General features: G+C 43.2%; 1 protein-coding gene and 1 pseudogene across 1 annotated transcript; both read left to right on the top strand.

Moving 5' to 3' along the window:
* Positions 1-686: 686 nt before the first annotated feature.
* LOC114043617 (hemoglobin subunit zeta-like) lies at positions 687-1,790 on the top strand. The gene is made up of 3 exons (XM_027862691.1): positions 687-781; positions 1,212-1,416; positions 1,662-1,790. The coding sequence occupies exons 1-3, from the start codon at positions 687-689 to the stop codon at positions 1,788-1,790; spliced, it is 429 nt and encodes a 142-aa protein (XP_027718492.1).
* Positions 1,791-3,017: 1,227 nt separating this feature from the next.
* On the top strand, positions 3,018-8,450 carry LOC114043646 (annotated as a pseudogene).
* The last annotated feature ends 3,950 nt before the right edge of the window (positions 8,451-12,400 follow it).

The following is a 12,400-nucleotide window of genomic DNA, read 5'->3' as shown; positions in this document are numbered from 1 at the left end:
TAAGCACATATGGGGATATATATGAATAGGGAGTTTTCTCACCCAGATGGAAATTCCTTATACCATGAAACCATAAGTCCAGTCCCTCTTCCTATGTGCCATAGAATCCTAGAATGTTAGAACTGGAAAGGACCTGAGAAAGCTTCTCTTCCAACCTCTGTCTTTTATAAAGGACAAAACAGAGCGCCAAGGAGAGTGACTAACCCAAAGTCACATAGCTGTAAACTAAAGTTTAAGTCACGTACAAATTGTTAGTATGCTGAAATATGCTTGTGGACTTGCTGAGTTAACTAACTTAAGTATAAATTTGGGTCACTGAAGCCTGGGCCCCTCAAGCTTCCATATCTTCCGCCTGGACCTTGTGTTCAGCGTTGTGGCCAACACCTCTCTTCTGGACCTCTGTTAAGATGGTAGAAACTGATAGACCCCTCTCGCTCATGTCCCTTGCCTTCTTCCCCACCCCCTGACCCATCTGCCCATCAGACTACTGTCTCTGACAGAGATAAGATGACCCCACCTCTTTGGGCTGTCCCTCACCCCTACTGGCCAATGGCTAGGGCCAGCTGTGCAGCCCTGTTCTGGTCATAGTCCTATATAAAGGGACCCTTGAGGAACAGATACTCACCCAGGTTTGTCCTGAGCTTCTACTGCAAGCAGAACTCAATCTCAACCCAAACCCAGCCACCATGTCTCTGACTAAGTCCGACAAGGCTATCATTGCCACCATCTGGAGCAAGATTGCCACACAGGCTGATTCCATTGGTACTGAGGCCCTAGAAAGGTAAGAGTGGGCTCTGGGGCTAGGGATCTCACATCTTTCCCATTCATAATAACATTAGGGATTGGGATTTCTTAGCTCCCTAGGACCATCAGGGGATTCAGGCAATAAGTCTACTCCTACTTACCTTTGGGCAAGATAGAAGTCAGAACACTGTCCTTTCCAGGGCTCGGTACAAGATTAGGGTAGGGTGCTGAGTGGAAAAAGAGTTAGCTAAAGTTTATGTTATTTGAAGAGGCTACTGAAAGAAATTGAGTTTAAAGCAATATCATCAGCTTTGTATTTCCCCATCCTGACTATAGCACTTCTGTGCACATAATGATGAGTTGAGCAGGATGGAGAACATGGAACCGCTTGGGGGATGGGATGTCCCTTGCAGCCTCAACACCCTTCTCCCACACTCAGCTAAGATTATATCTTCTCTCCTCTCCAGACTCTTCACCAGCTACCCCCAGACCAAGACCTACTTCCCCCACTTTGACCTGCACCATGGCTCAGCCCAGCTGCATGCCCACGGTGCCAAGGTGGTCAGTGCTATTGGGGACGCTGTCAAGAACATTGACCACATTGGAGCTGCCCTATCCAAGCTCAGTGAACTCCATGCCTACATCCTCAGAGTGGACCCTGTCAACTTCAAGGTGAGGATTTGGAGTCAGGCAGGGCAGTGGATCTGATATCCTCAAAGAGTAGGGGCCCAACCCCAGAGGAGAACATCCCCAGTTCCCTAACCTGCTATGTCTCATCCTTTCTCTCCTCAATCAATCCCAAGATCTCATCTGTTTCTCATCCCATCCCCTGCTATATTGTCCCCTGCTCTTCTAGTGTTTCAACTCCTTCACTTATCCCAATCCCTATTGTCTCACCCGGTTCTTTTCTCTTGCAGCTCTTATCTCACACCTTCTTGGTCACCGTGGCTGCCCACTTCCCTGCTGACTTCACTGCGGAGGCTCATGCTGCCTGGGACAAATTCCTGTCCATTGTGAGCTCAGTCCTGACCGAGAAGTACAGATAAGCCACCTGGACCTAGAGCCCTGAGAGGACAAAAGGGGCTGTGTGGTCACCAACCTCCTACCCCAGTCCAGGCACCCTTCCCTCCTGGTGCCTTCCTTACAAGCCTGTCCTCTATGACCCTCAAATAAATGGATAAACTTCATCTTCTGTCTCTCTGGTTATTCTTTCTGGTTATTACAGTCCTTACTTTTATGACCCTTGGCATAGATCCAAGGCAGAGATGGGAAAGGAATGTCCAGAATAGCAAATCTTTTATCATGATTTTAACCTTGTAAAAGTGTTTCTTCATCCATTATTTCACTGTTATCCCTAACCATAGATTTTTACTATCCAGGTCAGAATAGAAAGGAAACTTAGGACTTATGGCCAAAATATACTCTGTGTGTGTGTGTGTGTGTGTGTGTGTGTGTGTGTGTGTGTGTGTGTGCATGTATGTATAAAATCTAGGTGCACGTGACCCAGATATGGGCAAGCTCAATGTGCTTCTGTGGGGGGATCTGATGTGTCTGCATAGGCATGGGTTCTCTGTCTGCTACTCCACTCCTAAAAGCTGGACCTGCCAGTAGGGCACCTGATAATATTATAATTAATATAGGAAACTATTATTCTCATAATACTTCAATCTTGGGATTACAACCTTTCCATGCCTTTTTTCACCATTCTTATCCATGTCTCCCTATAAATCCTACCATTATAAAGGATTTCTTTTTATTGGACTGTGATTTCATTGGTAAAGGGAATTCTTGGGGAGGGAATTCCTACAAATGCATTCAGGCATCTGCTCTACAATGTATAGTCTTAGAGATGGGTCAGCTACTGAAGGATTAACTAATTTACTCAAGGTAATGCTGCTTCGTATGCTTCCTGGGGAAGTCTTCCTGACCCCAAGGCTGAGTCTTCCTCTCTATCCACTATACCAGGCTGCCTCTCATAAAGGATTCACTCAATGTAAAAAATTATTTTGACAAAATGTCTGCACTTACTTTATTGATAGCCTTTCTCAAATGCTTTTCCCTTGATAAATTTATTGCCATTTCATTCCATTTACAATTGATACCATTTTTGTATTTTCTAATTCCAAATCCTTAATATGTTTAAAAAAGAGAGAGAGAGAGAAGTATTGGTGACTTATCAGATATTTTAATCTTAAAACATGAATTGTTTTTCAAGTACATTCATATGGTAAAAAATCCTATGAAAGGTGACAGGGGTGGGATGGAGTAGAGTTATGGCGTGGTACTAAGCCTACATGCCATACTAATGGTATACCACACCATACCACACCAAAGAGCATACTCATATATATCTTTCTGGTTTCTTCATATACATTTTCATCATCTATTGATACGAAGGTAATCACTTCATCTTAACATTTTATATACAGTAAAATTGTTTTGTTTCAGTTTTAGTAACCTGAAAGCTTTTAAAATTTCGAAGTGCAATTTACCGTATATTGTAAACAGTCTGAATTCAAATTTACTTGGTGCTAATTACAAGAGCACAGTACATTTTAAAATATGAATTTTTTTAAAAAACCTTACAAATAAAATAATAAAATGGTAACTATTTCATAGTTTGTTTTCAAAACAGAGCTTTTAAAATTTTTCAATATGATACCGTATTTTTTTTTACATTATAGTTACAAACTACTTGGAAAAGCCTCCACAGTCTTGGGGCCTCAAAGTTCCAGGGGATCTGAATTTCCGCTGTGGTTGAGTACAGGTCATACTATATTCATTAACTGAGAGTTAGAAGGGCCCTCAGAGGTAATCTAATCTGACTACCTCATTTTATAGATAGGGAAACTGAGACCCAAAAATATGAAGTCACAACCAACAGTACACAGACAGTAAGCACTAGAGCCAGGATTTGCTCCTGGTTCCTCTGGCTCTGAATCTTTCCACTATATTACATTATCATTGTTAGGATAGGCCTGGGGAAGGGGGTGAGTCTCAGACAATATGAATTGGTTGGCAGATCATTAAGCACCCCTTGGTGAACTGTAAGATTACCAAGAACATCATGTGGAAAATTCTCCTACCTCCACCCCAATCAGCTCCCTGGTACAGAAGTGAATATTTCCAAAGTAACAACCTTTCTTCCCCTCCTCCCACCAAAAAAGACACAGCTATAAGGCAAACAGGTTTGTTTTCTTTCTCATCCTTTCCATACTCCCTTTCCTCAATGTCCAGGAGATGACTGAGGCCTCTCTCTTCTTTGGTGCCCCCAAGGGCCTAAGCAATATCCCTAGACTTTGTCTTCTCCCACCATGACCATCCCACATCATGATTGCTGCCACAAATATCCCTTCCCATAGAACCAAAGAATTCATAGCAATTCAGCAAATATTTATTGAACATCTACTTATGTAGGCATAGTTCTAGGTCCTGGGGTTTCAAAACCAAAAATTAAACATTCCCTGCTCTCGAGAAACTTATATTTCACTAGGAAAAGAAACACACATACACATATAAGAAAATGCATGGTATTTTGAGGAAGGAGAAAGCACCTATAACTGGGAGAATCAGGGAAGGATTCCCAGAAAGGGTGCCACCTGAGGGAGGCTTTGAAGGAACATAAGGATGCTGAGAGGCATAGCTGAATATTGAGGATATATTCCAGGCATAGGGAATAACTTATATAAATGCACTAAGGTAGGAGATGGCCTGTCTAGTTTGGGAAATAGCTAGTAGTTCAGTTTGACTGAACATAGAGTGTATGAGAGAGAGAAGTTTGAATTAAGGCTGGAAAGTTAGAGATCAGATTGTGGAAGTCCTTAAATGCCAGGTTAAGGGTGGCACAATAGATAGAGTACCAGGCCTGGAGTGCAAATCCACCTTCAGATACTTACTAGCTATATGACCCTAGGCAAGTCACTTAACTTTATTTGCCTTAATTTCCTCATCTGTCAAATGAGCTGGAGAAGGAAATGGCAAAGCACTCCAGCATTCTGCCAAGAAAACCCCATATGCATCCTGTGCTGCGCTAGGAACTAGCGGATATAGTCCCCTCCCTCAAGAAACTTACATTCTATCAAGGGAGACAACATATACATATACAGACATATACCAATGAATACAAGGTAATAAGGAAGCAAGGGGGAAGGCACCAGAATCTGTAGGATCAGGAAAGACTTCAGGTAGAAAATGGTCTTATGGGTCTTGAAAGGAACTAGGAGGCAGAGCTAAGGAGGAAGCGCATTTCAAGGCATGGGGGAAAGGCAATGCAAAGAGACAGAGACAAGAGATGGAGTACAGTATGTGAGATATAGTAAGAAGACCAGTTTGGCTGGATGAGAGTAGATGAAGAAGAGAAATATGTAATATGACTAGAAAGGTAGGCTGGGCCAGTTGTGAAGGATTTCAAATGCCAAACAAAGGACTTTGCATTTGATTCCAGAGGCAACAGGGAAATACTGGAGTGCATTGAGTATAGTCAAACCTGAACTTTAGCACTACTTTTCACTCTCTCTCAGTCTCCACATCTATTCACTTTCCAAGTCCTGGCTACTCAACTTACCAAATGTTTGTCAAATCCATCCTCTCCTTTCTATGCCCCAGGCCCCTAATCTAGAACAGGCTCTTATTACTTCTCTCCTAGAATACTAAGATGCCTGTGTAATTGGTCTTTCTGCTGGTTCTCTCTCCAATCTTCCATGTTCTCTCACCTTGCCTTTTATTGACCATTCCCCTTATTGCTCTTAAAAAATGTTCTGGAACTATGCCATACTGGGCAGAATTAGTCAAAGAATCTAGGGATGTGCAGCCTGGAGAAAAGAAGATGTAGGAGCAACATGACTGTGGACATTGCATGTGGAAATAGCACCATATCCTTCTATGGATTGATACAAAGCAAAATAAGCAGCAACAGGAGCTCAATATAAACAATAGCTACAATAATGCAAAAGGCAAAAATAAAACAAAATGGAGCCGATATCTATTATAATGATCAAGCTCAACCTTGAAGGAAAGAGAAGAAAATGTACCTCTATCCCTTCTTTGCAGAGGTGTGACACTATGGGTGTGGAACTCTGCATATATTGTCAGACTCAGTTGATATGTTGGTCAGTTTGGATGAACAGATTTCTTTCTTTCTTTCTTTTTTTATTCTTTGTTATATTCCTATGATTCTCTAGAGAGAGGAGAAGTGAGGGATATATTTGGAAATGAGAGTGACATAAAAACAAAAGACATCCATTTTTTTAAAGCTTCCCTTTTGGAACAGGGATTATTTCTTTGCTTGGTTCTAGGGGACAGAAACAAGACCGAAAAAGGGAAGATAGGAGAAAGCAAATTTCAGGTCTTCATAAGGAAAAACTTCCTGTAACTAGAACTGCCCATCAGTGAAAAGGACCATCATGAAATGTAGAGAGTTCACCATCATTGTAGGTCTTCAAGTCAAATTTCAATGACTGGTCATCAATGATGTTGAGAAGGGGTTAGTGCTTCAGATATGAGTTGGACTAGATGACCACTGAGGTCTGCCCCCTCCCTCATTCACCTTGAGATTCAGTGATTCTATCTGATAGACTGATAAAAATTCAATAATAGAGCCAAGATCAGGGCCAGTTGCAACGCCTTCAGCCAAAGAGTTGAAACTCCAACTGGAATGTCAGCTTGCACAAGCCCATAGGAGAGGGAGCTTTCTCGTATATCTACGGATGGATCATATAGGCAGCCCTAATGACTCTGTAACTCTGAAGAAACCCAAGACAGACCAGTCTTATCTATGCTCCACACAGGCAGAGGCAGAGGCAGAGAATATACCTTGATACAAGGGGAAGAGCCTGCACTGGTAAACAGTAACTATGGGTTCAAATTCTGGTTCAGCCACTGGCTCCCTATGTGATTTTTCCCTCTCCAGTGCAGTTTCCCCTTCTGTACAATGAGAGGAATGAACTAGATCCCTTACAGTTCTGACATTCTATGCCTCTTTGCCTAGGGAGCCTGGTGTTTTTTAAGGACTGATCAAACTGTTCTACTGCCCTTCCTCCCTGTCCAGTCCCCCCCTCCTCAATAGCCCTTATCTCTCTGTTACATTGCCATTAACCTTTCCAACCAAGCCATCACCACAACCATCCTGGCCCATATATCCTCACAAACTCCTTGAAAAAGCTTGATTTGCACCCTGAAATTGGGGCTTCTCGAACTATAACAGATACATATGTGCCCATTTACACCACTGGATTTTGGTTCAATATGACAATTACAGTTACCCAAAAGTGAAAGTGCTTCTGCAGCCTGCAAGAAAGCATCCCGCTTCCTAGCCCTGGCTGCTCCCCTTGCAGCAAGCCAGTAAAATCAGCGAGTACGAGGGAAATCGTCCACATCCAGTCCAGCCAGCGCAGCAACCAGATCGAGCCAAGTTTTGGGAAGTGATCAGTGATAAACACGGCATAGACCTCAGTGGCAGCTATGTGGGTGACTCAGACCTACCGCTGGAGAGGATCAATGTTTACTACAATGAAGCCTCATCTCACAATATGTGCCCAGGGCCATCCCGGTCAACCTGGAACGTGGAACTACGGACAGCGTTTGATCTGGTGCTCTCGGACATCTCTTCAGACCTGACAACTTCATCTTTGGTCAGTGGTGCAGGAAACAACTGGGCCAAGGGTCACTACACTAAAGGAGCAGAACTGGTGGATTCGGTGCTAGACGTGGCGAGGAAAGAGTGTAAGAATTGTGACCGTCTCTGTGAGGGCTTTACACTCACTCATTCCCCGGGTGGGGGCACCGGCTCTGGTACAGGCACCGTTCTCATCAGCAAGATACGACAGGAGTACCCTGACCGAATCGTGAACATTTTCAGCGTGGTGCCCTCCCCTAAAGTGTCTGATACGGTGGTAGAGCCCCACAATGCGACCCTGTCCATCCGCCAGCTGGTGGAGAACACAGATGAGAACCATTGCATCGACAATGAAGCCCTTTACGATATCTGCTTCCGCACCCTCAAGCTAGCCACCCCCACCCACGGCGACCTCAATCACCTGGTGTCTGCCACCATGAGTGGTGTGACCACTTCCTTGCGTTTCCCTGGCCAGCTCAATACTGACCTCCAGAAACTGGCTGTCAATATGGTTCCCTTCCCCCGCCTACACTTCTTCATGCCTGGCTTTGCCCCACTCACAGCCCGTGGCAGCCAACAGTACCGAGCCCTGACAATTCCTGAGCTCACCCAACAGATGTTTGATGCCAAGAACACGATGGCAGCCTGCGACCCTCGCCATGGGCGTTACCTGACAGTGGCTACTGTCTTCCGTGGCCGCATGTCTATGAAGGAAGTGGATACGCAGATGTTGGCCATCCAGAGCAAGAACAGTAGCTACTTCGTGGAATGGGTCCCCAACAATGTGGAGGTGGCTGTCTGTGACATCCCACCCCATGACCTGAAGATGTCTTCTACTTTCATTGGCAATAGCACAGCCATCCAGGAGCTCTTCAAGCGCATCTCTGAGCAGTTCACCGCCATGTTCCGTGGCAAGGCCTTCCTTCACTGGTATACTGGGGAAGGGATGGACGAGATGGAGTTCACAGAAGCTGAGAGCAACATCAATGACTTGGTGTCCAAGTACCAGCAGTACGACGATGCCACAGCAGAGGAGGAAGGGGAGATGTATGAGGATGATGAGGGAGAATCAGAGGTCCAGAGGGCCAAGTGAAGCCGCTAGGGGTTCGACAGGAGGCACAGAGCCGGCAGGACCCAGGAAGAAGCCTGTTGTTGGCTGGGGCTGGGACGGAGCGTCTCCCTCACCAGGGCAAGTTTTTTCCAGATCATCCAGTCATCTGACAGAGTCCTCCATCTTTGCTTCCAGTTAGCTGAGAGCTAGGCACCCGGCTTCTAGTTGCTTCACATTAAAGGTTCCCAAACTTCAATCACTCTGTATTTAATAATATCCACCTTCCTGCCTCCCAGACCTGAGGACCCCATTATGATGTGTTAGCTCAATTTCTGTACCGTTTCTACCCTGGACCCTTTTCCCCTTGCATTTTGTAACATATATTTTCCATAATCCTAATGTTCTTATTTTTTACTGGTTTGTGTTGATTTTTATTTTTTGGAATACTCAATAAATTTATTGCTGTCTGATGCCCTCAAAAAAATGAAAGTGAAGGTAGTGAGCTCCCCACCATTAAAAATATTTAAGCAAAGTTTGGCTGGTCATTGTCAGGGATGTTACAGAGGGGATTTCCATTCAAGTTCTGGTTGTACCAGATGGCTTCAGAGGTCTCTTCCAGCTCTGAGATGCTAAGTCAATAGTTGATCACCCTATGAGAACTTTCCTTTGTGACAGAAAGTCTGAGGCAACACTGGATCTGATGACCTTAAGTAAGTCAATTTAGTGTCCCTGAGCCTATTTCTTCATTTGAAAAATGGGGACAGTAATTCCTGTAGTACCTACCTGACAACATTTTCATGAAGCCCATATGAGATTATGTATGTAAATACTTTGCAACTCTTAAAAGGTTTTAACTTTTTAAAATGCTTAAATAAATGTCAGTTATTCAAGCTCATTAACTGAAATGGTGGTAGAGCTATGATCTAGATATTCTATAAAGCAATTAGGGACTATGCCCTCAAAGTTACTAGATGGTGACATCTCTAATAGATTGATACCTCAAAGAAAGCAAAGAAAGGGAAAAAGAGCCATACGTATAAAAATACTTATATTTTTGTGATGGCAAAGAATTGGAAACTAAGAGAATACTTACTACCAACTGGGAAATGGCATGATTGTTATGAGGGTTTTATTTGAATTGTTGTTAAATTGGGAGCAGTGGGATTTGAGAAGGAAAGAAAATTAATACTTAGTAATTGAAAAAATTAAATTTTTATATGTCTATTATCATTATTTATAAATCAGGAATAATAGTACCTATTTCATAGGGTTATTATAAGGATCAAATGAAATTATGCACTTAAGATGCTTTGAAAACCTTAAAATACAATGTAAATGTCAGCTATATTCCTGCCCAACCCCTGCCTCCAGGACTCTAATTTGGCTGGTTACTACCTTAAGGGGTCCTTCCTAAGGTCAGTCTCTGCTTTGGCACGCCACTGCTCTTGTGGGCCACATCTTTTACCTACCCTGCCCCCCTTTTACTGTTTAAAAGTTCCCTATCCTTCCCCCCACCCAATAACCACTTGCCTTTTTCTCAAATATCCTTACACAGAACAGGTTCCTCCCAGTCTTGCCAGCTAGGGAAGGAACTTTCCTACCTCTTCTGATACACCCCTTTATAGTCAGAAAGTCTTCCCTCTAATACTCTGCTACAGCAGTTTTAGCCTATTTCCCACACTGCTCAGTGCTCCCAGGGTGACAGAGTGACCATCCATCTGTATGAGGTCCCGGCACCTACCGTATTTGAAGACCCTTGTGAATTGGCAGGGGATCACACCACTGTTAGTCTTTCTACCTGGGAGCCCTAGAAAAGACTTCCTCCTCAGCACCAGCCCAGTCCTAAGAAGAGGCCAAGCCTCATGGTAGAGCTCTAGTTGACAGAGCATATTCATTCAGTGTATCTTTCCTGAAGCCTGACTATGGGTTCATTTCAGTGCTCAGCAATAGGGAAATATAGAAAAGTATGATCCCTTCCATTTTCCTGAGACATACTCCATAACACTGGTGTAGTTCCTTGACCCCGAGCAGCTAGGTGATACAGTAGATAGAGCACTGGGCCTGGAGTCAGGAAGACCTGAGTGCAAATCCAGCCTCAGAAACTTAGTAGCTATGTGACCCTGGGCAAATCACTTAACCTTGCTTACTTCAGTTTTCTTATCTGTAAAATTTGCTGGAGTAAAAAAAGGCAAACCACTCCAGATCTTTGCCAAGAAAACCCCAAATGGGGTCACAAAGAGTCAGACTAAAACAATTGAACAACAGTTCTTTGACCATCTTTGACTCCAGGGAGAAGTGGGCATATTATGGAAACCACTGGTATCTTTATACCCAGAAGACCCCCCTCCACCCTGTCCCTGCCCTCACCTCTTCAGCCTCTCAGGCCACCTTTTCCCAATTCTCTATCTACACCAGAGTCCATGCCCTGGAAGAATTTCCACCCAGGTCCCTTCATCTTTCCTGATTATTGACTGCTTCTCCTGGAATTTTATTTCAAGAAATTCCAGCTATGCTTCTCTTCACACTCTTTTCTATGGCTGCTTCCTCCATAGCCTCCTTGCCAACTGTCTTCCCCATCAAATTAACTACATTGTTCCTGGATGGAGTGTATCAATATACTTCCCTATGGCCCCACTTACCATCCTAGTAACTTTCTCATGCAATTTCCATTCCTCGACTATCAATCTTCTATGTGTGTTGTTTATGCCATTAGAATATATGCTCTTTAAAGTCAAGCACTATCTTTGCTTTTAAATTTGTATCCCTAATGCTTTGCATCAAGTTTGGCACACAGTAAGTGCTTGATAAATGTTTTTTTCATTCATTCAGCTTCATGGTCTCTGACCAGACCCAGATTTCTCTCCCATGCTTATGCCCAATCTTTCTCCCATCAAATTTCAAACATAGGCACATGGGACCCTGAGCTGATGCTTGGACAAGATTCAGATAAGGAATCAACATCTAGTAGACATATCAGTTCTGTTAGGTACCAAAGCAGACGTGCCCTTTTCTCTTCCTCTTCTCTCCCTCTCCCTTATACTCCTCTCCTCTCTCTTCCTTTTCCGCTTTCTCTTCCTCTCTCATCCCTTCCCTCTTCTTCTTTCCATCTCTTCCTTCTCCCTTTTCCTTGTCCTTTCTCTCCTCCTTCTCTCTTCCCTCTCCTACTTTTCCTCCATTTTTTTCTCTTCATTCCATTTCATCTTTTTTGGTCTCTTCTTTTTCTATTTCTATTTCATTTTTTTTCTCTTTTTATCTGTCTTTTCTCCATCTCCCTCCTTTTCTCCTCTTCTACTTTTTCATTATCATCTACTTCTCTACTTTTCCTTCTTTCTTTCTTCTTCCTTTCTCTTCTCCTTGTGCCATCTGCCCTCTCCTTTTTCAGGTCAATACACAAATATTATGTAATTTCTATGTGGTAGGCACCAAGAGGGATACATAGATAAAAATAACAGTCTCTGTCCTTAAGGAGTTTATAATAACATTCATATGCTACAAGATAGAATAAAAGATATAAGAAAGAGGGATCCAGAAAAAATGTTCCAGTAAAATCTGAATGGAAACAGCTCACAATTCTCTGGGGGAGCTCAGGAAAGACTTCTTAGAGGACGCAATAATCACAGTGAATCTTAAAAGAATAGAAGAATTCCAAAAAGGTGGGCTGAGGCAAAAGAATATTCTAGACATGTAGGTCTGCCTGGGCAAACGTACAGAGGCAGTAAAGGGCAGGAGGAGATTAGGGGTTCAGTTAGCAGTTCAGTTTAGCTAGAATGTAAAAAGCTAAAGGGGATTGGCATAAAATAAACTGAAAAGGAAAACTGAAACCAAAGCTTTAAATGTCTCTTTTTCCTTTTCCCTTTTTCTCCCTTTCTTCTTTTCTTTTTGTAGCTTCCTTCTTCTCCCCTTCTGTTTCTTTTAAAATATTTTCCCATTTTGCTCACCCCAGTCCTTTCTCTCTCTCTCTCTCTCTCTCTCTCTCTCTCTCTCTCTCTCTC

This window comes from Vombatus ursinus, unplaced genomic scaffold (assembly GCF_900497805.2).
Source record: "Vombatus ursinus unplaced genomic scaffold, bare-nosed wombat genome assembly UNPS02014770.1, whole genome shotgun sequence".
Lineage (NCBI taxonomy): Eukaryota > Metazoa > Chordata > Mammalia > Diprotodontia > Vombatidae > Vombatus > Vombatus ursinus.
Note: the sequence above shows the minus strand (reverse complement) of the source record. Positions and strands in the feature narration are given on the sequence as shown.

Coding starts and splice junctions, on each gene's coding strand:
- LOC114043617 (XM_027862691.1), top strand. CDS start 687: ATGTCTCTGACTAAGTCCGACAAGGCTATCATTGCCACCATCTGGAGC. Junction 782..1,211: donor GGTACTGAGGCCCTAGAAAG/GTAAGAGTGGGC, acceptor TCTCCTCTCCAG/ACTCTTCACCAGCTACCCCC. Junction 1,417..1,661: donor TGGACCCTGTCAACTTCAAG/GTGAGGATTTGG, acceptor TTTCTCTTGCAG/CTCTTATCTCACACCTTCTT.